This window comes from Carlito syrichta, unplaced genomic scaffold (assembly GCF_000164805.1).
Source record: "Carlito syrichta isolate Samal-C Ts95f unplaced genomic scaffold, Tarsius_syrichta-2.0.1 Scaffold311553, whole genome shotgun sequence".
NCBI classification, from domain to species: Eukaryota; Metazoa; Chordata; class Mammalia; order Primates; family Tarsiidae; genus Carlito; species Carlito syrichta.
Window position 1 is genome coordinate 156,077 of NW_007255649.1, and position 23,108 is coordinate 179,184.

At 48.0% G+C, this 23,108-nt stretch overlaps 1 protein-coding gene across 2 annotated transcripts in view; it reads right to left on the reverse strand.

Annotated features, from left to right (window-relative positions):
• Positions 1-10,222: 10,222 nt before the first annotated feature.
• The window catches only part of PI4KA (phosphatidylinositol 4-kinase alpha), a 141,258-nt gene continuing 128,372 nt past the window's right edge, over positions 10,223-23,108 (reverse strand). Inside the window, exons 43-55 of one of the 2 annotated variants that reach the window (XM_008068808.2) lie at positions 21,189-21,309; positions 19,756-19,885; positions 18,101-18,171; positions 16,553-16,625; positions 16,384-16,454; positions 15,303-15,412; positions 14,733-14,837; positions 14,525-14,650; positions 13,981-14,101; positions 13,316-13,475; positions 12,558-12,647; positions 11,959-12,042; positions 10,223-10,669 (exon numbers count right to left, since the gene is read on the reverse strand). In XM_008068808.2, coding sequence (XP_008066999.1) covers positions 10,618-10,669; positions 11,959-12,042; positions 12,558-12,647; positions 13,316-13,475; positions 13,981-14,101; positions 14,525-14,650; positions 14,733-14,837; positions 15,303-15,412; positions 16,384-16,454; positions 16,553-16,625; positions 18,101-18,171; positions 19,756-19,885; positions 21,189-21,309 — 1,314 coding nt within the window. In that variant the 3' untranslated portion in view covers positions 10,223-10,617. The remainder of the gene's footprint in view (positions 10,670-11,958; positions 12,043-12,557; positions 12,648-13,315; positions 13,476-13,980; positions 14,102-14,524; positions 14,651-14,732; positions 14,838-15,302; positions 15,413-16,383; positions 16,455-16,552; positions 16,626-18,100; positions 18,172-19,755; positions 19,886-21,188; positions 21,310-23,108) is intronic. The other variant, XM_008068809.2, reaches the window with a different exon arrangement.

Consider the following 23,108-nt stretch of genomic DNA (forward strand, 5'->3'; position numbering starts at 1 on the left):
GGACAGGGCCCTGGCTCACGTGGTCCTCCCTGGCCTGCTCCTTCGTGGGTGAGCTTGCGGGGTCACACCTGTGGGGCCGGGCACGACATAAACAACCTGGCCAGATTCCACTGTCGCCCCTTCCCCCACCCCCGCACTGCGCGGCCCTACCCCAGGCCCTGACGGTTACTGCTTTTCCGCAAGGCGTCTGGGGCGGCTGCCACCGCCATCACCTCCTTATCCCCCTCATCCTCTCTGATTTCTAAGCCCCATTACTGTGAGGCCAGGGCTTTTCCACACACCTGAGACTCCAGTGTTTTTGTCCTGCCCCATTTATCACCTACCTCTGGCCTTTCTCCTTCCTGGCCACCAGACTCCCTCCATACTCTTGTCCTGCATGGCCCTGGTCTCTGACTGTCTCAACAACTGTGCCTCCTCTTTCCTCACTGTCATGCTACATCTTTGGGCATATTTACCACAACCTGGTGTGAAAAGACACACAGTGAAATCTCTCCACAGCATCCTTAGTTCTTCTAGGCAGTCATCGTCTGGGTGACCAACCACAGAGAGCTTGTAAACTTGTTGGCGATGGAGGCATCTCTCTCCCGTGTCCTCACAGCACCGTGAGCTCCAGGCAGTGATCTGATCACAATCTCCCAAGGCCACCTACTTCCATGCCAGCTACTCCTTTCTTGGGGAGCCATTTTCTCAGCTGCTAGGGTTGGGCCTGGGTCCTGCCCCAGCCCTGAAGCCTGGGAGCAGCCTGTCTGGTTTGGGAACCCAAATCTAGAACATCCTTTCTACAGTTTGCAGCCAAAACTATTTTTGTCCACTCTCTGTAAGCTCATTTCCTTCTGAACCCTGAAAACATTCTACTGGGATCATTTTCCTACACAGAAAAGGGAAGAAACTTAAGAATGAACCCAAGAACCTAGAACTGAGGACACCAAAACCTCGAGATAACCTTGAGGATAGGTCCCTGACTTCTTGGATGGCCTCTCTGCTTAGCTTCTCTCTTCCTCGATGGCCTTGCCTTGTCATGGAGTCATAGATGTGCTCCTCTCTCTGCCTCTCTCATCACTGTCACTATGGCCAGGAAGCGATAGAAAAACAGGTTTTGATGATTCTGTAATTTCGTGTTCTTGGAATCATAAGCTCAAACTTGGCTCCCCCAGAAATTCACAACATGTTAAATGGTTCATTGAAGTGGTTACAGTAACCACAAAAAAGAAAATAATTTATGATTGAAATGATATATGACATGGCATGCTTAGAGCTATCATGATGTCTAGTGAGAAGTAGGGTATAATTTAATGTTTATGCGGAGATGACTAAGAATGTAGCAGACATGAGTTCAGGTGGGTTGGCTCACACCTCTAATCCCTGTCCTTTAGGAGGCCAAGGTTGGAGGATTGCTTGAGCCCAGGTTGTCAAGGCTGCAGTTAGCCATGATTGTGGGCAACAGAGACCCCAACTCAAAAAAAAAAAAAAAAAAGGAATATAAGCGATATGATCGAAATCTATAGTGTAAATAGAAGAAGGACAAGCTATTTCATTGTTTGGTAAGATTTTATTTAATTTGTCCTTTATAAATCTGCCTTTTTTTTTAGTTGGAGTCTCACTCTGTCACCCAGCCTGGAGTGCAGTGGTGTGCTCCTGGCCACCGCAGTCTCAAGCTGCTAGGCTCAGGCAAGCCTTCCGCTTCTGCCTTCCAAGTAGCCGGAACTACAGGCATGCGCCACCATGCCTGGATAATTTTAATTTATTTATTGTAGAGATGAGGTCTCACCAAGTTGCCCAGGTTAGTCTTGAACCTGGGGCTCGGGCAACCCTCTCACCTCAGCCTTCCAAAAACTGGGATTATAGGCGTGAGCCATCAAGTCCAACATATTTGGCCAATTTTAATGAATAAATTGGACACAAATATTCAACGTAAATTATTAGCAACCCAAATCCAAAGAGGGTTCCCCCAACAAAAGAAAGATACATGGAAACTAAATAGTTTATTCCAGGGACCATTCTAGATGTGATCATTGTTCTCCAAGATGTAATCAGTGTTCTTTAACACACATACAGACACAGAAAAAACCCCATCGTTTCCATGAAGCATTTCCATAGAACTAAAAAAGTGAGAAAGTTCAACATTTGGAATAACTCTCAAAGCTCTCATTAAAGATAAATAGAAAACAACGCTCTGGCCTCATAAAGGCTACAGTCAGCATTATATTGAGTGGGAGGTATTTGTAGTGTGCCCCTAAGCCGTTCTTTTTTAAATTTTATTTTGAATCTCACTCTTTTCGCCCAGGATGGAGTGCAGTAGCATGTTGCTCATGGCCACCGCAGTCTCGACCTTTTGGGCTCAGGTGATTCTTCCACTCAGCCTTCCAAGTTGCTGGAACTACAGGCACATGCCACCATGTCCGGCTAATTTTTTGATTTATTATAGAGATGAGGTCTCACCAAGTTGCCCAGGCTGGTCTCAAATCCGTAGGCTCAGGCAGTCCACTCACCTCAGCCTCCCAAAGTGCTGGGATTACAGGTGTGAGCCACCCGCCCAAATGGGTTTTGTTTTTTGTTTTTGTTGTTGTTTGTTTTATTTTGTTTTGTTGGAGTCTCACTCTGAGCCCAGCAGGTTGAGGCTGTGGTAGCTATGAGCATGCCATTGCACTCCAGTCTGGGTGACAGAGTGAGATCTTTCTTCAGAAACTAAAACAAAACAAAAGAAAACCGGGGCATAGTGGCTCACGCCTGTAACCCCAAGGCAGTCAAAACTGGAGGATTGCTTGATCCCATGAAGCAAGCTGCGGAAGTCATCATCTTGTCACTGCACCGCAGCGCAGGCAACAGAGATAGCAACTAAAAGATAATAATAATAAATTTAAAAAATATATAAAATGTATCCACATTTTAAGACTTATCTATATATTACTTCTCAAAGTTGAATTGAATTACAGTAGCAATGTGTAGGATGACCCTCTCTCAACCCTGCCATTATCTTTCTCTTACCTGTCGAATGGCAACGCTAGCAGTAATTTGATTAACACCATCTTTTGAGGGAATGTCATGCTTAAAATGGGTACATTTATTTTGGCACCCCCAGTGTATGGGACATGAGCAAGATATGTAGAGGAAACAGCAGAAAGACAAGATATTTGATTGTTTGGTGGTGAGACTTTCTTTTTTTTTTTTTTAGGAGATGAAGTCTCACTCTGTTGCCCAGTTGGAGTGCAGCGGTAGGCTCAGGCCACCGCAGCCTCGACCTGCTGTGTTCCCGTGATCCATCTGCCTTCCTATTCCAAGTAGTTGGAACTACTGGAATTAGCGCCTGGCTAATTTTTTGAATGATTGTAAAGAACAAGATCTTGCCAAGTTGCCCAGGCTGGTCTTGAATCCTGGGCATAGGCAATCCTCTCACCTCCACTTCCCTAAGTGCTGGGATTATAGGTGTGAGCCACCACACCTGGCTGTTTGGTGAGACTTAAGGTAAATTTGTCCTTTAAATATCTGCCTACGCCAGATGAGGTGGCTTACTCCTGTAATCCCAATGTTCTGGCTACTAGAGATGTGAGGATTGCTTGGGCCCAGGAGTTTTTACCAGCCTAGGCAATATAGCGAGACCTTGTCTACAAAAATAAATTAGCCAGGCATGGTGGTGCACGCACCAGTGGTCCCAGTTACTTGGGAGGCTGAGGTGGGAGGATTACTTGGGCCCAAAAGGTTAAGGCTGTGGTGAGCTGTGATCGTGCCACTGTCCTCCAGCCTGGGCAACAGAGTGAGACCCCCCCCACCTCAAAACATAAAATTTGCATTCATTTGGCCAATTTCAGTGATGCATTTGGACACAAATATCCAACATAGATTATTAGCTAAGGAATCCAAAGGAGTCCCCCCCAAAAGATACATGAAAATCAATCCAAGCTTATTCTAGGGATTATTCAAGATGAGATAATCAGTGTTCTTCACCACATGGACAGACATAGAGGAAAAAACACCATCATTTCCTTGATGCACTTCCATACACCGAGAGTTCAGCATCTCTGGATAACGTTCTTTGAGTTGGAGTTTCACTCTGTTGTCCAGGCTGGAGGGCAGTGGGACGCTCCCAGTCACCGCAGCCTTGACCTGGGCTCAGGTGATCCTTCTGCCTCAGCCTTCCAAGTAGCTGGAACTACAGGCATGCGCCACCATGCCTGGCTAATTTTTTGATTTATTATAGAGACAAGGTCTCGCCAAGTTGCCCAGGCTGGTCTCAAACTCATGAACTCAGGCAGTCCTCTCAACTCGGCCTCCCAAAGTACTGGGATTATAGGCATGAGCCACTGTGCTGGGATTGACTTCTAATACCAGCAAATAATTTTGCCTATTCTTGCATTTCAGATGGCATCATATGGTATGTGTTTTGGTGCCTAGCTTCTTTTGCCAAACATTTAGAGTAATCCATGTTGCATGTTACAGTATTTCTTTTATTTTCATTAGTGCATTGTGTTCTGTTGTGTAAATAGTCACGATTATTTACTTTTCCTCTTACTGAAGGACATTAGGTCATTTACAATTCTGGGGTGTTACATTCCTTCTCATGCCTTTTGGTTCACATGTTTGTACTTCTGCTGTATACATATCAAGGGATGGAGTTGCTAGAACATAGATTAGGAGATGCTCAGCTTTCATAGCCACTTCAGTATTTGAGAGTGGTTGTACCAATTTACACTTCAGCAAGCAGCTTCTGAGAGTTCCAGTCACTCCACATGCTTCCAACACTTGAAAATGTCTTTCTAAACTTCAGATATACAGGTGAATGGGTTGCTACTACATGGTGGGATTTTAATTTGCACTTCCTGGATGACTAATGATGTAGAACTTCTTTTCATATGTTTATTGGCTATTTGGATAATCTCTTCTGTGAAATGCCTGTTTAAGTCATTTACCCATTTGACTATTCAGTTGTTTCTTACTGACTTTTAGTAGTTTTTAAATATACCTGGATATATGAGAGGGTACCTCCCGAAGTCAGAATTTATTTATAAAAACTGTATATTTATTTTTACATGTTCAAATTTCAGTCACCTTCAAAATACTCATTTTATGCAATACATCTGTTGAGATGCTTTCTCCACTACTCAAAAGTTTTTTGAATTCATCTATTTTGTTGCCTTCTAGTGCTTCTGCTGTTTTTTGTTTCACCTCTTCCATATCGGCAAAACGTTTCTTTTTTTTTTTTTTTTTGAGTAGTAGTCTCACTCTGTCACCCAGGTTGGAGGGCAGTGGCACACTCCTGGCCACCATAGCCTCGACCTGCTGGACTCAGGCAATTCTTCCACTCAGCCTTCCAAGTAGCTGGAACTACAGATGCGCACCACCACATTTGGCTGATTTTTTGATTTATTGTACATATGCGGTCTCACCAAGTTTCCCTGGCTGGTCTTGAACTCGTGGGCTCAGGCAATCCTCTCACCTCGGCCTCCCAAAGTGCTGGGATTATAGGCGTGACCCACCATGTTTCCCTAAAATGTTTCCCTTTGAGAACTTTTTTCTTCTGGGGAAACAAATTGCTGGGGCGAGATCAGGTGAACAGGGAGGGTGGAGCATGGGGGTCATTCTGTTTTTGATCAAAATCTGCTGAAAACTCAGCATGGTATGGGCAGGTGTGTTGTCATGATGGAAGAACCAGTCACCTGTTTGGCACAACTTGGGATGTTTCTTCTGCAAATTGTGATGCAACTTTCTCAAAACTTCCAGATAAAAACTATGGTTGACTCGTTGATCCAGAGGAACAAATTCCAGGTGTACTACAAGAGGTCCGCCCTCCAAAAGATAATTCGGTTTTTATGTGGGTCCTCCATGTATATATCCTTTGAGCAGATGTACACATTGCAAATACCTTCCCAGGTCTGTGTCATGCTTTTTCATATAGTCAAAGTTAACAATTTTTTTTCCTTTATTAGTGTTTTTTTGATCCCATTTAAGAAGCTTCTGTATACCCAAAGGTCATGAAGATATTGTCTTCTGTATTTTCTTCTGAAAGACATATTGTTTGACCTTTCACGTACAGCTCCACAGTCTACCTGGAATTAACTCCACCCCTTTTTTTTAAGTTGGGGTCTCACTCTGTCACCCAGGCTGGAGTGCACTGGCATGCTCATGGCCACTGCAGCCTCGATCTGCTGGGCTCAGGTGATCCTCAACATTCCAAGTAGCTGGAACTACAGGCACGAGCCACCTCACCCAGCTAATTTTTATTTATTTATTATAGAGATGAGGTCTTTCCAAGTTGCCCAGGCTGTTCTCAAACCCGTGGACTCAGGCACCCATGGGCTCTCACCTCAGCCTCCCAAAGTGCTGGGATTATAGATGTGAGCCACTGCACATGGTCAGGAATTAACTTTTTTTTTTTTTTTGGAAAGTAGGATTTATTGAGAGGACAGAAAAGCTTCCACATTGGGAGGGGACCTAAGGGGGTTTGCCCAGGAATTAACTCCTATGTCTGGTGTGAAGTAGGTCAACATTTTTTTTTCTGTATGGATTTCCAATTGATGCAGTACCATGATTTAAAGAGCCATGCTTCCCCTTCTGCTCTGCAGTGTCACTATATATGTATGGGCATGTTCCTGGACACATTATTCTGTTATTGTCTCACCTTGCACTAATATGCCATACTGCCTTAGTTACTGCAGCTGAATACTAAGTCTTGATATCTAGGTTTATTGTTCAACATTGAAATAGCTGTGTTGCCCTTTGCATTCCCATATACATTTTAGAATCTTCTTGCCAATTTCCACCACAAAACTTGCTGGGATTTTGAGTGGCATTTGCAGCAAAGTTGCAGATCAATTTGGAGAAAACACGCAAGTATAATGTTGAGTTTTCTAGTCCATGAACATGATGCTACTCGATTTGTTTAGATCTTCTTTCTCTCAGCATTTGTAGATTTTCATTTTTTTTTTCTTTTTTGAGTTGGAGTCTCATTCTGTCACCCAGACTGGAGTGCAATGGCCACTCCCGGCCACCGCAGCCTCGACCTGCTGGGCTCCGGCGATCCTTCCGCCTCAGCCTTCCAAGTAGCTGGAACTACAGGCACACACTACCACGCCTGGCTAATTTTTTTTATTTATTGTAGAGATGAGGTCTTGCCAAGTTGCCTAGGTGGGTCTTGAACCTGCAGGCTCAGGCAATTCACTCACCTCGGCCTCCCAAAGCACGGGATTACATGCTGAGCCACTGAGCCCAGCTGATTTTCAATTATTAAAGGAAACTTGTTTCTTGGTATTTGATGTTTTTAATACAAACACACACAAAGTTGATTTTTGTATACTGACCTGTATAACTTTGACTACAGATAGTTTGGATTTTTCTGTACACAAATTCCATTTCTGAATGACTTTTCTTTCTCCTTTTCAAATTCTCAAACTGTTCCTGTTTACTGCCTGAAGAACAGAAGTGGTGACAGCAGACACACTTCGTCTGTTGTTCTTCATCTGGGAGGCACAGCTTTCAGCCTTTCATCTTGAAGTGTGACACTGATGATAGGTGTTTTGGTAAATATGCACACTGAGGAGGCTCCTGGTCTCTTACACCTAGCTTTATTTCTCATCTTCTAGACTCATCTTCTGCAGGTGCAAACCAAAGTCCCATAATAAATTCCTCAAAGGGATGAGGCTGTTAGGTTTGCCTTCTGTCTCTCATGTCATATAGGAGCTTAGTTGGTTTTGAGCTTCTGAAACGTCCTTATTTTATCAGCTCATGGATTTAGATCACTGCTCCCCAGTATTGCAAATAGCATTTTCAGTTTTTCAGGATAATTTGCCATATTTCCAGAATCTTATACATAGCATTTGATTGACCTGTGTTCTTTGCCAATTTGACAAGCTGCCTTTTCAAGTATTGTGATGGGAAATTTTCTACATTTGAATTTATTCCTACCACTTTATAATGTGTTGATCCTGATTTTTCTATTTCTCTTTGAGGATATATTCTGTATCCTTACTACCTGAACTTGGCATCCTCCCCAAAGACCCCCTTGAAGTTTTTATTTTTTGGAGATAGGGTCTCACTCTGTCATCCAGGCTGGGGTGCAGTGGTATGGTCATGCAGCCTTGAACTCCTGAGCTCAAGTGATCATGTCACTTCAGCCTCCTGAGCAGCTGGGATTGCAGGTTTGTACCACCACCCCTGGCTACTTTTCTATATTTTTTGTTGAGATGAGGTCTCACTATGCTGCCCAGGCTGGTCTTAACTTCTGGGCTCAAGTGATCCTCCCACCGTAGCCTCCCAAAGTGCTGGGATTAGGCGTCAGCCACTGTGCCCAGCCTCCCTTGTCACATTTTAACACTGATAATTCCCTCTGGTCGCAGGTACTATTTTTGTCAGTATTTTAGTTCTACTGTTTTTTTCTATATATCTTATTGTTATTGATTCCTAATTTAATACCATCGTGGCCAGAGAACATTCTCGACATGTTAAATCCTACATTTATTGAGACTTGTTTGTGGCCTAGCACATAGCCTGTAATGGTGAATGCTGAGAAAAAAGTGTATTGTTATTGACAGAGTGTTTAATAAATGCCCAGCAGGTCCAGGTAGATCACAGGCATGTTCAGGTCTCCTGTGTTTACTCTCTTGCTGGTTGTTTTGTCAACTGCTGACTGTGGGATTTTCCACCGATGCACATGATGACTATGAAAGGCCATTATCTTTTTCCATCTGTCTACTTTCAATATAGGTCCATGTCTTTATATGTAGAGTACAGCATTGTTTATAGTTAGCACATAATTGTGCCTCTTTTTTTTTTTTTTTTTTGGGAGTTGGAGTCTCTCTCTGTACCTAGGCTGGAGTGCAGTGGCATATTCATGTCCACTGCAACCTCGGCCTGCTGAACTCAGACAATACTTCTGCCTCAACCTTCCAAGTAGCTGGAACTACAGGTGCACACCACCACGCCCAGTTAATATTTTTATTGTAGAGATGAGGTCTTGCCAAGTTGCCCAGGCTGGTCTTGAACCCCTGGGCTCAGGCAGTCCTCCTGCCTCTGCCTCTCAAAGTGCTGGGATTACAGGTGTAAGCCACCATGCCCAGCTGTGTCTCACTTTTAATCCATGATTAGAATCCGACTTTTAAGTAGTGAGTCTATTATTTAATATAACTATTGATATACTTGGATCCAAGTTTACACTTGTACAATTTCTCTTTGTTCCATCTGTTATTTCTTCTTGTTTCTCCTTTCCTGCCTTCTTTTGGATTGATGTTTTTTTTTAATGGGTGATGGATTGGTTTGTTTGTTTGTTTGTTTTTTGAGTTGGAGTCTCACTCTGTCACCCAGACTGGAATGCAGTGGCCGCTCCCGGCCACCGCAGCCTCGACCTGCTGGGCTCCGGCAATCCTTCCTCCTCAGCCTTCCAAGCAGCCAGAACTACAGGCGTGCGCACCACGCCCGGCTAATTTTTGATTTATTGAAGAGATGAGGTATCGCCAAGTTGCCCAGGCGGGTCTCGAACACGCGGGCTCAGGCAGTCCACTCACCTCAGCCTCCCAAAGGCGCGGGATTACAGGCTGAGCCACCGAGCCCGGCTGGATTGGTATTTTTAAAAATTCCTTTTAACACACACACTGGCTTGTTTATACTGTTGAAGACTCAACTGTGAGTCCTGAAGCTGACTATTTCTGTTTTTCGTCAACTCGGAAATCTCATTAGAAGTTGACTGGAGCTTTCATTCAACTTTTCTTTGCGCTCCATTTTCGGTAATTTCATTGTTTTCTTTCCAGTGATTGGTTTTCTCTTCACCTCTATCATACCTGGTGTTTAACTGATCTTTTGAAGTTTTTGTTTGTTCCGAGTATTTACTTTCTGTCTGTTTAAGATAATTACAGGGCTTGGTGGTGGGAGTAAATGGTTGATGGGTTCTAGTCACACAAAGATTTTGGAGTCCCAGAGCACAGCACTTGAAAATGAGTTAGGAGGAGCCCAGCATGGAAGAAACTGGTGCAGAGGCAGGACATGCAGAGAGCCATGGCAGTCCTTAGGGTGACAGCTTTAGAGAAGGTAGAGAGCAGTAAGAGGAAACATGTACTACTGTTGCTGCACCTGCATGTGGTGAGTTTGCCTGGGAAGTTCAAGCCTGTTAAGCCATACCCCAAGAGCCTGGGCCCCAGCCTATGTGTGCAGGTAACACTAAGCCCTGCTCCCCAGGGGCAAATCCAGGAACTGCCCCTCGGCTGAAAATGCACTTAGGACTTGACACCAAACCTAACAGTCAGATTCCAACACAGCACTATTTGGTGTTTTTATTTTGTCCGTGTTGGTTAAATCTTATATAATTTTTATTTTTTATGCACAAGAAAATACTTCATGTACCTAAGAAATAAGACAGGTAAGGAATGTGTCCAGTGCAAATAGAGGATTCACACCTGTGCATAGACAGCACCATCCAATGATTGTCATCTCAGTCTGTGGTGTCACCAAAGCAATGCCACCTGTGTGCCGCACCTCAGGAAGAGTGACTGCCAGGCTAAGAGCTACGGATCTTTTTTCCTATAAAAATAATTTCACTGGACGAAGCGGTGGGGTAGAGGTGATCACACGGCTCCATCACCGTGGGGCAGCTGCGGGGGCACACAGGGCAGGAAGCGCTGGGCCTCAGAGGACTCCTCAGTAGGGGATATCATTCTGATAGTACTGAATCATGTCGTAGGTCCGGCTCCTGGAAGGCCGAGGGAGGGTGAAGAGAGGCTGTGAGGAGGCTGCCAGGTCTGGGATCCCTCCCCCTGGGAACCCTCCCTGTTTGCTCACCGCCACTCATGGCTGCACGGCTCCTGAAGGCACAAAAGTTCTCGGATGTTCTGCCCCCTGCTCAGTGACCACACCTGCTCCAACCCTGAGGCTACCTAATGCTCCTCAGCCAAATCCCTGCCATCTGTGGGAGCCATCACTCTGTTGGATGCCCCTCTGGCCCCCTGGCCTGTCATGCCTAGGTACCCTGAAAGAGTCCTGGGCATCCCTCCTCCCTCTCCACACTCTCAGCCCCTCCTTGCCTCAGGAGAGACGCTCCTCGTCCTGTCCCCCAATCCCTCTTGCAGACATGGGATTCTCTTCTGCCTGGGCTCTTCTGGTTTCTCTGCTCCCTCCTCACCAAGCACTCTTTCCACACCCAGCCCTCACAGTTCCTGCCCTCTCTTTCTTGCATTGCCCCTGTAGGGTCACCGGACTTTGTGGGCACCTACGGTTTTTGGGCCTCCTCTCAGGCTCATTCAGCATTCCCCATGCAGATGGCCAAGGCCCTGGGCCCCTCCTCCTGGTCTGGATGTGGCATGTCCCACAGCCCAGTCTTGAACCCCACACCCCCAAGGCCTCACCCAGCCTCATGTCTTTGGATGCCTCCTACATGGGCAGATCCCAGAGTCTTAGAGCCCATCCCAGCTGCTGGAGTCAGAGTCCTACCATTTTTCAGGATGCACACCTCAAAGCCACCTCAGACTCGCATCCATGGGAGCCTATCAGCCTGGGGTTCCATCTTTGAACTCAACCAGCCCTTCTCAGGGCCTCCTGCCTCTCCCCTCTCCCCTACCACAGTGATGGCTGACTGACGGCTCCCAGCTTGCCCCTCCAGCCACTGCCCACAGAGCAGCTTGAGGAAGGGGCCGAAAAAGGGGTCTGACTTCCTAAGTCCTCCCTGGAGTAGCTCCTGTCTGATCCCAAACCCACTCCTGCTCCTGTGGCCCTGTGCCCCCACTGCTCTCTCAGCCTCACAAGCCCTGCCCCAGGTGGGCATGGTTTCTGGCCCTCAGCTTCTACCAGATATTCCCCTGAGCACTCTCTGGGATCCTCTAAGCCAGCATCCTGTTGTTCCCAAGAACTCCCATCAAGGCAGGCGGAACAGAGAGTCTCCCACGACAAGCTGCACAAGGAGGGCAGCATCCTAGTCACTGGATTCAGGTGCCCAGTGACCACTAGGGGTGAGTGAATGCAGGAAGGGGGTAGGGGGTGACTTGCCTGTTGCTGAGGAAGCAGCTCTGGATGACCTTCATGATGAAATTGGCAGCCTCACGCTCGGTCATGTTGGGGCTAAACCTGTGCCTAGGGGAGAGGCTGCATCAGGGCTGCTGCTGGCTGACCTCCCTCCCTCCCAGGCCCACATGATGGGGCCTCCTTTGGGAACTGGACTCCAGTGTCTGTGGGAATCTGTTCAGCCGAAGGCCACACCCTGGAACTACATCTCCAGGGTCCAAGTGTTGGAAGACAGGGACAGTGTCTATTGTGGGCCCTGTCTCCTTTCCCAGCATTGGTTGGGTCTGAGTGGCCCTATGGATGGGGGCGGACTAAGCACTGGGAATCTAGAGTACAGACCTGAGGGCCCAGAGGTGGGGCTGCTGCAGCATCCTTGAGAAACTACAGGGCATCTAGGTAGGTCTTTAGTGTGGCTGGCACAAGCTGGGACACTCAGAGTCTCACTCAGGAATCCCATCAGCTCTGGGGTTCCAAGGAGATGACAATCAGGGTTACAATTACACAAAAGGTTCCTATCTTGGGTGGAGCCTAAGTGAATAGACAACTGTCCCCCAAGTTGTCTGTGTGTCTGCCAAGGAACCTACTTCAAGAGCTTGATTGTCTGGCCGCGGAAACAGGGCAGGCCCGTGTCCAACATGAGAGTGACCAGAGAGACGACTGCGTCCATGTAGGGCCTGGGGAAAGACAGGAAGGGGTGGTAGACAGAGGCCGGCCTATGTGGGTGGCTCTGCCCACAGTCCTGGGGCCCAGCTGCTGTCCAAAAGCCTCATGCATGGGCTCCCATCACCTCTGCCACATCTTCCATGTCTCTTCTTAGCAGCCCTTTCACTAGATCTGCTGCCCCCAGTCCCTGCACCACCCCGGCTGGAGCTGCTCACAGCCCCATGGGAGGCTGCTGGCTGTGGTTTCTGCACCGGGGTGGGATGCACAGACTTTCCAGTCTTCCTTTCCCTGTAGGGTGGTGGGGAGTGATTGAGGTTGGAACATGGCCATGGCCAAGTGACACTGTATGTGAAACTGTGACAGTGTCAGTCTCTGGCATGCGTCTGGGGAATGGCCGGTGCTCAGGCTTTGGAAAGATAGATGAGATGCCCCAAAGTGGGAGCCCACAACTGGGGACAGTACAGGTTGAGGGCAAGCCCGGGAGCCTGCAGAATGAGACTGGACTTAGATGTCTGGAGTGGGAAGTTGCTGGTAGAGGTGGGAAGAAAGAGGTGACCAGAAGGCCAGGTCTTGACCACCGGGTACCTACAAACACCTCTCTCTCTCTGAACCTGATTCCCTTCATCCTGAAGGGGGTCTAAGAATAACCCCCATGGGCCTCCTCTGGGGTTGGGCTCACCGCACAGCCAGGTAGCCGCGAACACACATCTCCATGAACCACTTGAAGGGCGTGGCCTCCATCTTCCCCCCCATGATCATCACCATCTCGTCTGTCAACTTGATGTCTGGTTCCCAGCCAAGGTTGCCGCCTGGTGAGCTTTCAAACATGAAGCCAAAGTCTGCAAAACCCCAAGGAGCTGTTTGTAACTGGGTCAGGAGTCAGGGCAGGTGGGGACAAGTGGTCTGTTTTAAGGTGCAGAAGAGGACTCAATGACAGCAGTGCCCACTACCTCACAGAGAGGCTGTGTTTTCTTGGGGATGTTGGGAATGGCAGTAGGCAGAAGAAGAAGAGAGGGGAAGAAGTGGAGGCGGGAGCCAGGCCAGGGCACAGATGTCAGCAAGAAGCCTGGACAAGCCCAGCTCAGCTTTGTTCTGGCTTCTGACCTGAAGCTTCAGCTGCCACTTTTGCCCCAGCTTCCCAGGGCTGGAAGCCCTCCGCAGCAGGACAGCTTGGTGGCTGACAGCTTGGACCTCAGAGCTGGACTTGAATGTTTACCCTGACCCTCCCGGCAGGGTGACCCCAGGCATGCCTGCTCCCCCCTCTGTAGGGTGAGGACTCCTATCTTCCCCAGGGCACTGGGAGGTGAAGGAGGGAGGAGGAGGGTGGTGCTGTGACTGGCTGACCAATGTGAATGATGTGGCCCTTCTTGTCCAGCATGATGTTGCCATTGTGCCTGTCCTTGATCTGCAGCAGGAACAGCAGGAGGCTGTAGGCAGCCATGCTCCGGATAAAGTTATAGCGTGCCTGTGCAGAGAGAGCCCTGGGCTCACAATGGCCCTGGGGCCAGCGGGCTTCTCCCCAGCCCTGCACCTGGGATCCCCAGGCCTGTGGGCACTCTCCCCAGCCCTGCAACCAGGATCCCAGGGCATTCTTCCTGGTGCTGTGCTTCCATCTTAGAGGCAGAGCCTCAGTCAGCAACCCAGACCCTGGCAGCAGGAATGACAGGGGCTGCATCTGGGTGAGCTCCTCCTCCCACACCCAGGACTTAACTTTCTTCTGGCTTTAGCTTTAGCTTCCTTTAACTCCAAAACAAGTTTATGGGTGATCTGATTTTAACCTCTTAATGAAGGAGGACTCAGAAGACCAGGGAAAGGAGGAGGCAGGATATGAGGGGCAGGGATGGGATGGAGCACACATAATCAACGGGGTTGCGGCTGCCCTGGCTACCTGTTGGAAGGCCAGGGTGGACTCATCCCCATACTGGCGCGTGAAGTAGTCATACATGCCAAAGTCTGTCTGGCGGCCCAGCTGGTCTCGAGAGGTACAGTCAGGAATGCACTCGATCACCCCGCACTAGGGAGGAAGGGTGAGTTCTGAGGTCCACCAGGCAGTAGGTGTCCAGATACTTTACCCGATTCCTATTCAAGGAACTTACTCCAGGGGCAGTTGCCACCACACGGTAGGGAAAAACAAAGAGGTCCAGGCCAACCAGCTGAAAGATATTCTTGAAGAGGTCAATGATCTGCAGGGCCAGCATGTCCTGTAAACCGAGGAGACACAGGATGCTGCCAGCCGGTGTTTTTGTACCTCAGTGGCCCTCCCAGCTCATGCAAGGCAGACGCTGAATGCCCAGCAATGGAGTGGGGCAGGGAGCCACAGCCCAGTGGAGTCTGGAGGGCCTCGCCTCACTGCTCATGAAGGACTGGGCCCAGGCCCTTGAGGCCACCAGGCCCTACGCTAAGCATGAGGCCGAGTTGCCCAATGAGGTGAGACAGGGTACCCTCCCCCTCAGGGCAGTTCCTGTAGGGCAGAAATGGAGGAACACCAGAGAGTGGCTGGAAGGAGAGGCCACCGGGTTTTGCACTGGTCTCCACTCTGTGGAACCTGGACCAATGGGGAGAGGCAAAGACCATGCTTCTGAACATAAAGCTGCATTCGTGTGCTTGGAGCCTTGGGAGAGAGGCAGACATGGCTCCCCAGTCTGCCCCAGGCCTGGCCCTGCTACCTGCCGGCAGTCATCCCCCACTTTGAAGATGGCTGCCTGCCAGGAGATCTTCTGGCAATCGGCCTCCTGTGCACCACACTCATCCTCAGAGTCTGAACGGCACCGCAAACCTGCACACGGGAGGAGAGGCCACCATTAGTCCGAGGTCAGTGAGAAGCTCTCTAAGAGTGCCAGGGGCAAGCCCTCCTCATATGCCTGGAAAGAACCCCAAGAATCTTGGGAGTCATCTCTACAAAGCCTCAAGGAGGCCAACAAGGGCCCAGAAGAGGTAGAATCCCAGGGACAGAGATGTTTTCCTAGGAACATTTAGGTTTAAATAAAACTAAAAGCAGAGCCCCATGTCATCTACAGTGAGGAACCAGGCATGCCTGGGTCAGGGTTGGGCACCGCAAGCTAGGGGAAGGGTGTGTGCGTGTGTCTGCACATTTGGTGCACAGGAGGGCTTGAGGGCCGGTATGTAGCCACAGCCGTGGAAGGCATGTCCCTGCACAGGCTGGCAGCCCCTTTGCACAGCTGGCAACTCTGTACTAGGTTGAAGAGTGGCCCTCTAATATTTATGCTTACCCCAAACTTCAGATCATGATCTTATTTGGAACTAGGGCCTTTGCAGATATAATCAGCGTAAGATGAGGTCATACTAGATTAGGGTGGGCCCTAATTCAATGACTGATGTTCTTATTAGAGGGTAGATGCCATGTGAAGACAAAGACAGAGACCAGAGTGATGCCCCAAGGTGCACCAAGGACTGCAGGCAACGTCACGAGAAGCTGAAGAAGTAAAGAAGAATCTTGCCCCAGAGTCCCGATGACACCTTGATGGGGACTCTAGTCTGCAGAACTGTGATCATATGTAGCAGCCCCAGGGAACTAATACAGCCTCAAAGGCCTCAGGCCACTCAGCCTCAGAAGAGGTTGTCACTGCACTCGAGCGTCATGCTGTCCCCAAATGAGGAGTCAGACAAAAAGAGTAGATGGGAGGATCTTTTATGGGGAGCTGGTAATAAATCAGATGTGCCAAAAGAAATTGGCGTTAGCAAAGAAAAGCACTGAGATCCCCAATGAAATCAGAATTCTCAACTGACCTTCTTTTTCCAGTTCACTAACTCCACATCGTTTCACCTTAAATTTAGCCAGATATGGGGCTTTTGCAGCACTGAAAAACAACAAAAAGAATGAAGCACAAATGATATAGCCAATACCAATCCCACATAAGGAAGTTGTAGAAGGGGGTGGGCAAGGTGAGGCTCACACCTCTGCATGGGCGTCCCGGACTTGTAGTCGATATCCAGCACGATGGCCTCAGGGTTGCTGGGCAAGTAGCAGCCTGTGCAGGGACAGAGGGAAGCCACATGTGACCACAGGTGAGGCCACGGCATTTCCAACACAGATGTTATGTGCGGAGTCCACCCCGTAGGCATGCCCTGCCCCTGCAGAGGGGCCTCTGGTCCCCATCTGTGGCACTGCTTACTACTTTTCTGTGGCTGCCAAAGGTCAGTCCTCCCTGACTCTGTGACCCTTTACATAATCCTTCTAGACATCTAACAAATAAATCTTTCCCAGGAGATGCTCCTCTGGAAAGATGCACCGAGCACCAACCTCAAAGATGCAGCCTCGCCACAACTCGGATAGGCATGGGAGCCTGTCCGCCCTCAGGAACCTCCTGCCTACCTCTGCTTGCCAGAACTCCCCTTTAAACAGCTCTCCATTCTTTGGTTCCCCTTTCTCAGTGAGCATTTGGTAAATGTGTGAAGTAAAAGGACAAGAGAAAGCCCATTCCTGGTCAAGGAACTGGCAGTACCCAGGGGGATGTGTTTTCCTGAACCCTGACAAGGTGGACTTAGAGGAAGGGTCTCAGAACAGGCAGTCGACAGCCTCCTAGGGAGCCATGCTTGGCCTGGCTATCGTGTGCAGGGAAGAGGGGCATGTTGTCTCCTCCTTTTCTGCCCTTCCCTCACCAGTTCCAGGTCATGCCTCACAGAGAAGCCACCTCTGTGTCCTGCTCTAGCGCCCTGCTGGCTGCCCAGGCATCTGGGGCACAAAAGTCTGGAGTGTGGTTTGGAGGCTTATGCATATGCGTCTCACAGTACTATGGCTTCTGGCTCTTTCTGTACCTCCCAGGCAGCTGTGGCCTTCTCAATGAGGGGAACAGGACCCTGTGCATGTGCAGCCCTCTCTGAGAAGCTGAGCTGCTGTGTGAGCTCAACATAATGCAATGGAAGAAGCCATTAAACCAGGGCCCACAGGGTACTCCATGGCTGAGGCCATCCATTGTGGACATCTGCACAGGACAGACAGGATTTGAAAAGACAAGTTTGTACCAAGGGTTAAACACAGAAAGCTGCCCAGTGAAGTCTGAATTTCCAGCTTCTCTTAAAAAAGCTCAGCTCCAACCATACCAAGCTTGAGTTCCCGCATGGCAACAGCCACACACACCAAAGGGCAGCTTCTACTGGGGGGCACAGGCACCCTGCCTAGCTGTTCCTTCACCTGTGTAACCTGCTCCTGTCATACTAGAGCCCAGGAACCCTCTTCTAGGGAAACAGCTGCTGAGGACCTCCAGAAAAACTGCAGGCAGTAAGAAAGTTGGAGAGCACCCGCTGAGCAGCTCCAGTTTTCTGGGAGCAGGTTCTGGGGAGGGGCTGAGGTCCTGGGGCAATAGGCACCATGGGCCCAAGTGCATGTGACAGCTGGCCAAGCCACTGTCTCCATTCCCTGCATCATGGAGAGGGCAGCAGCTTCCATTCCCTGCCCACCCGCAGGAGAAGCCCATCTGTTAGTCTCCTAAGGCCACCTGCTCACCTGGCTGCACCTTCACTTCAGACAGTGCTGACAAACAAGCCTTCTTCCTCTCGTCGCCTTTAGGGTAGGGCCTGAGAAACAAGGCAGAAATGGTTGGCTTTGTCTCTTGGAGGAACTGGTCTCTGGGGGACAGCTCAGGGCCCTCCTGTCTGGATTGCCCTCTCCATTCTTCTTCCAGTTCTAGTTGCTTCTGAAGACCCAGTCAGGCCCAATTCCTATAGGAAACCACTTGCAGTGATTCTTGCCCTGGTCAAACCCTCTGGTCCCTGACCCATATTCCTCATCAAGCAGCCCAGGTGGTCCCTGTAGGCGGAGCAAGTTGGAGCTGTTTTCTGGCTGCCTCTGCTCCTCACCTGTGTGTGGGGTGTGTGTGCTGCTGTCAGAATTACTTGAGGGGACAAGTAGCTTTGGGGTCAGATGGCTCTGGGCTCACATGCTGTTATTTACTTGCTGCATGACCTTGGGCAGGCCCCTTAGATGTCCCACCTCAGGATGAGGATGAGAGGTAAACTGGAGTCATGTCCCTGCCACATGATGACACCAAGGAAATACTGCTCCCTGTCTCTTTGTGCTAGAAGTTGCCAGCATCACTAGCCCAAGAAAGGGCCTTAGGAGTCATGGGTTGGGCCTTGGGGTGACCAAGGTCAGAGCTGCATGAGCACTGAAGACAGCCCAGGATGCAAGCCATGGTAAAGGCAGTGCCCAGCATTGATGACCCTGGGTCTCATCCCATGTGAATGGGTCAGGCCACCAATACCCAAGAATGGCATCAGATTCACATGATGGAGGGCCCAGGAAAACAGTGATGAGAGCTGCAAAGGGAGTCTGGTTTTCCTGACATCAGTAGGGCCCTTCAGAGCTTGGAGAGAAAGAGTGGCTTCAGACTGTGGCCACATATATAATGAAACTAAGGGTGCTTCCTGAAATTGGTGCATTCTGTTATATTTCTAAGAGCCTGAGTCACCCCAGTAGTGTTTTCCCATCCTGGATGCCCATCAGAACCAGCAGCGATCCTACCACTGGAGACTCATTCATCTGGCAGGGGAGGGCATGGATATTTTTAAAGCTCTCCAGCAACCAGGCATGGTGACCATTTGCTGCCTTCAGCGAACTGACACTAGTGATGCTGGTGGGAAAAACTGCTGGTGCCTGAGCAGAGCTCAAGGCAGGGCCAAGCACGCCAGTAGTCACAGACTCCTCATTGCTACAACTCACAGCACAGAAAAGCCCAGGTGACTTATGAAGTCCCTGGTGAAGCAATCCAATGAATTTTATTAACACCTGTAATCCCAGCACTTTGAGATGCTGAGGTGTGAGGACTGCTTGAGCCCAGGAGTTCAAGAACAGCCTAGGCAACATAGTGAGAATTTGTCTTTATAAAAAACCAACCAACCAACCAACCAAACAAACAAACAAAAAATAAGCTGGGTGTGGTGGTGTGTGCCTATAGTCCCAGGTACCCAGGAGGCTGCTGAGGTGGGAGGATTGGCTGAGCCCAGGAGACCGAGGCTGTAGTAAGTCATGATCATGTCACCGCACTGACCTGGGCAACAGAGTGAGACCCCTGACTCAAACAAATACACACAAAAAAGCTCCCAAGGCAATTTTGGAGCCACAGGGACTGGAACGAGATATCCCAGAAATGCTGCACTTACTTGATGATGGCTGATACATTCGTGATCTTGTTAAAGAAATCAAACTCCCGCTGGTAGAAGTCCTTGGCTGGGCCCGACAGGGAGCCTGTAATCTCCTCTACTAACTGCTCCAAGAGATCGCCGATGTCCGCTGCCAAAGAAACAAAGAGGTTGAATCCCTGTGGCTGTTGCACAGGGCCCCTCAGAAAACCCTCATGGCTCACTGTAGCCTCGAAGTCCTGGGCTCAAGTGATCCTTTCGCGTCAGCCTCCTGAGTAGCTGAGGCTACAGGTGTGTACCACCATACCCAGTGTGTTAAATATTCTGTGTAATGAAATAAAACATGCATGAAGTGCTCCTGTTGCATCTGAAGCAGGTGTTGGCCTCAGAAGGACCTGGCATTTGTCTGACTTTGGAGCTAAACTAAAATTGTTTCTGGTAAAATTGGCAGGGTGTTAACAAATGTAATTTTTAAATACTGTATATACACCAACATTTGCAAGATCTGCATAACTCACTAGCCTATATTTTATAAATGACCACTATTTGATGTTGTGAAAGCCTATATGGGTCTGGGTGTGAGGTAGACCAAGGGATTTAAATGGAACAGAGCATGAGAAGTTCACTGATGGGTTTCGGATATCACACTGCAATTAACCTTTAAGAAACCAACACCTGTTGAGCCTGGTGTAGTATCAATGAATAATATCCATAATGACCTGAAAGACTACTAAAGTACTCCTTGTTTTCCAATTACAAGTCCGTACGAGGCCAAATTTCCTCTATCTAAAATATTCAGCCAAAAAAAATATTGCAACAGATCAAATGCAGAAGCAGAATGAGAATTCAGATTATCTTCTACTAAGCCAGACAAAAAAGAGATCTGCGAAAATGTAAAGCAATGTCACTCTTCTCACTCACTTTTGAGATGTTTGGTAAAAGTTATTTTTCACAAAATATGTTATTTAAGTTGAAATGAACGGGCTTATATTTTAAATTTTTCTCAGTCTTAATTTCTAATCCTGGTTAACACTGATGGCAAATGACCACATTAACCAACATTCTTGAGAGTCTCAATAATTGCTTCTAAACGTGTGCAGGGGTCCGGAGGTCACTCCATTTGAGAAGCACTGCCCTGGGTTGGCCACCCTGTCCTCATACAGTTGCAGGTGTGTTGAGTACAGGGCAGTTCATGGAAAATCAGCTCGCGGGGCAGGAGAATTTCACACAAGAGATCCTGCAGGGTGGTGTCCAGATAGTGCTGTGAAGAAGGGGTCCTGCTCCCCTGTGTGATGAAAGGTGAGAAGTGCCTCCTCAAGGATGGGAGAGGAGGGACCTGCAGGCTGGGATAGTGAAGGCTGGGGAGGGCCCCGGAGGCTGAGGAAGCCTCTGGGCATTGTTGAAGGCCTTGAAGATGAGGAGTGAGGCTTGTGGGAGAACAGCAAAGTACTCACGGTCTTTCTGGTGGCCTTCTTCATCTAGATAGATGTTAGTCTTCATGTTCCAGATGAACTGGTGTGCCAGAAGCTGGGATTTGGATGCTGCCCACAGAATATACTCCCGCACATAGCCCATCTGTAGGGAAGCAACGTCCCTGTCAGCCAGACCAGGAGGGCCCTCCACCAGGAGACTCATTCTAACCCAGGGCAGACACTGACTCCTAGTGTGTGGCGTAACTGCTAAAGTTAGGCCCAGTGGCTTCCAACTGTGTGGGCGAGCTCTCTGGGGTGGGTGGCGAGTCTAGCCGGGGCCAGGCTATGTTCCAGCTGGCTAGCAGATGGCAGTCTGGGACCCAGGGGAGAGGGGTCAGCAATACTGGTCTGAGTCAGCATTTGTCACCTGCTTCTTTCCCTGGATTTAAGAACTATAACTCTCAAATCAATTTCTCGGGTTGTCAAGAAGAAGAAATGAGTAGGCTGGGTACTAAAAATTCACTTGTAAATTGGTTGTTTAGAACAGTCTTCTAAAGTGATAGGTTCCAGAAAATTCTAATAATGCAAAGGTACCACCTTTATGAGTTGACACACCTAAGGTCATCATCCTAAGGACCTCTTGTCCTCTTCTTTTTCAGCCATTTCCTGCCACTCTTATGAGTAACTCCAGTTTGAATAACCATGTCCTAGGTTAAGAGAGGTGGGCTGGCCTTTCTAGGAAGCCTCTGGAGGAGGCCTGGAGGAGAAGTCTCTCCCTTTCCATAGTAGTTTGTGATTACCGTCTCGTGAAATATTCCTTGGACAGGTGTTCTCAATGTGGGTGAGTTGGGGCTGGGCTTACCATACAGATGAAACCTCAAATAACTCCTTGCTATGGGTTCCCCAATGCTAACACAGCAAATGAATCTGAAGATAAACTATAAATATTCAACGTGTAGTATTTTTAAATATAAGTTTAAAAAATATAAAAATATAAACACTGACAGAGTTCCAAAGTCAAATATTATTTAATTTTTGTAGAGATGAGGTCTCGCTATGTTGCCTAGGCTGGTCTTGAGCCTCTGGCCTCAGTCTCTCAAAGTGCTAGGATTACAGGCATGAGCCACTATGCCTGGTCTATCTGTCCTTTTAAAAAAATAGTAGAAAATCAAATATGCATATACATTTGTATCTCCACAAGTTTAAAGACTTTTAAAGAATCTCTAAAAAGGGAAAGCAAGAAAGAAACCAATGAAGCTAGTTGTGTTCTGAGTTGATACAACCACAGAGACAAGAATCATGTCAGGTGACCTTAAAATAGAGTTATCTGATTGTATGTCTCTAATGGAAAATATTCCAAAGACAAAAAAATCTGAACTAGTTTTCAGTAATCACTTTGTTGGTAACAATATTGCTAAATGTTATTTTGAAACTATTAAATATATAAAGTAGGGTAAAGAAAAAAAAAATGTTAGCAGCTAACATTTCCAGTGTTAAAATATTCAAACATAAAATCAAAAAACCCTAAATCCTAGAAAAAACTCTTGCAATTCTACATTTGAATAGAAAATATCAGTGTAATCTCACAATCTTTAAAAAAAGTTTTACGCTCTACTACTGGCAAAGACTTAGGCACAATGACCAACTTAATGGCAGTGAGTACTCTCAGCATTCAGATCAGGGTGTCTCAATACCACTTCCCAGTAAGACAGATGAACCAGAGTTCCTTGAAAACTTGGTTGATTCCAGGTCTGAAGCAGAAAAAGAACAGAAATAGATTAAAATATTTTGTCATTCTGGAAAGCAGGATGGCTCTCGCAAATGAAAGCTCAAATAACAGAGCAGACAATCTGAGCAGGTTCCCAGTAGTTGGAAAGATGGGCATCAAAAAGGATAATAACTGTGGTGAATTGACACATATTAAATATGTCCAGAGCCATGAGTTTATTATAATATTTAGGA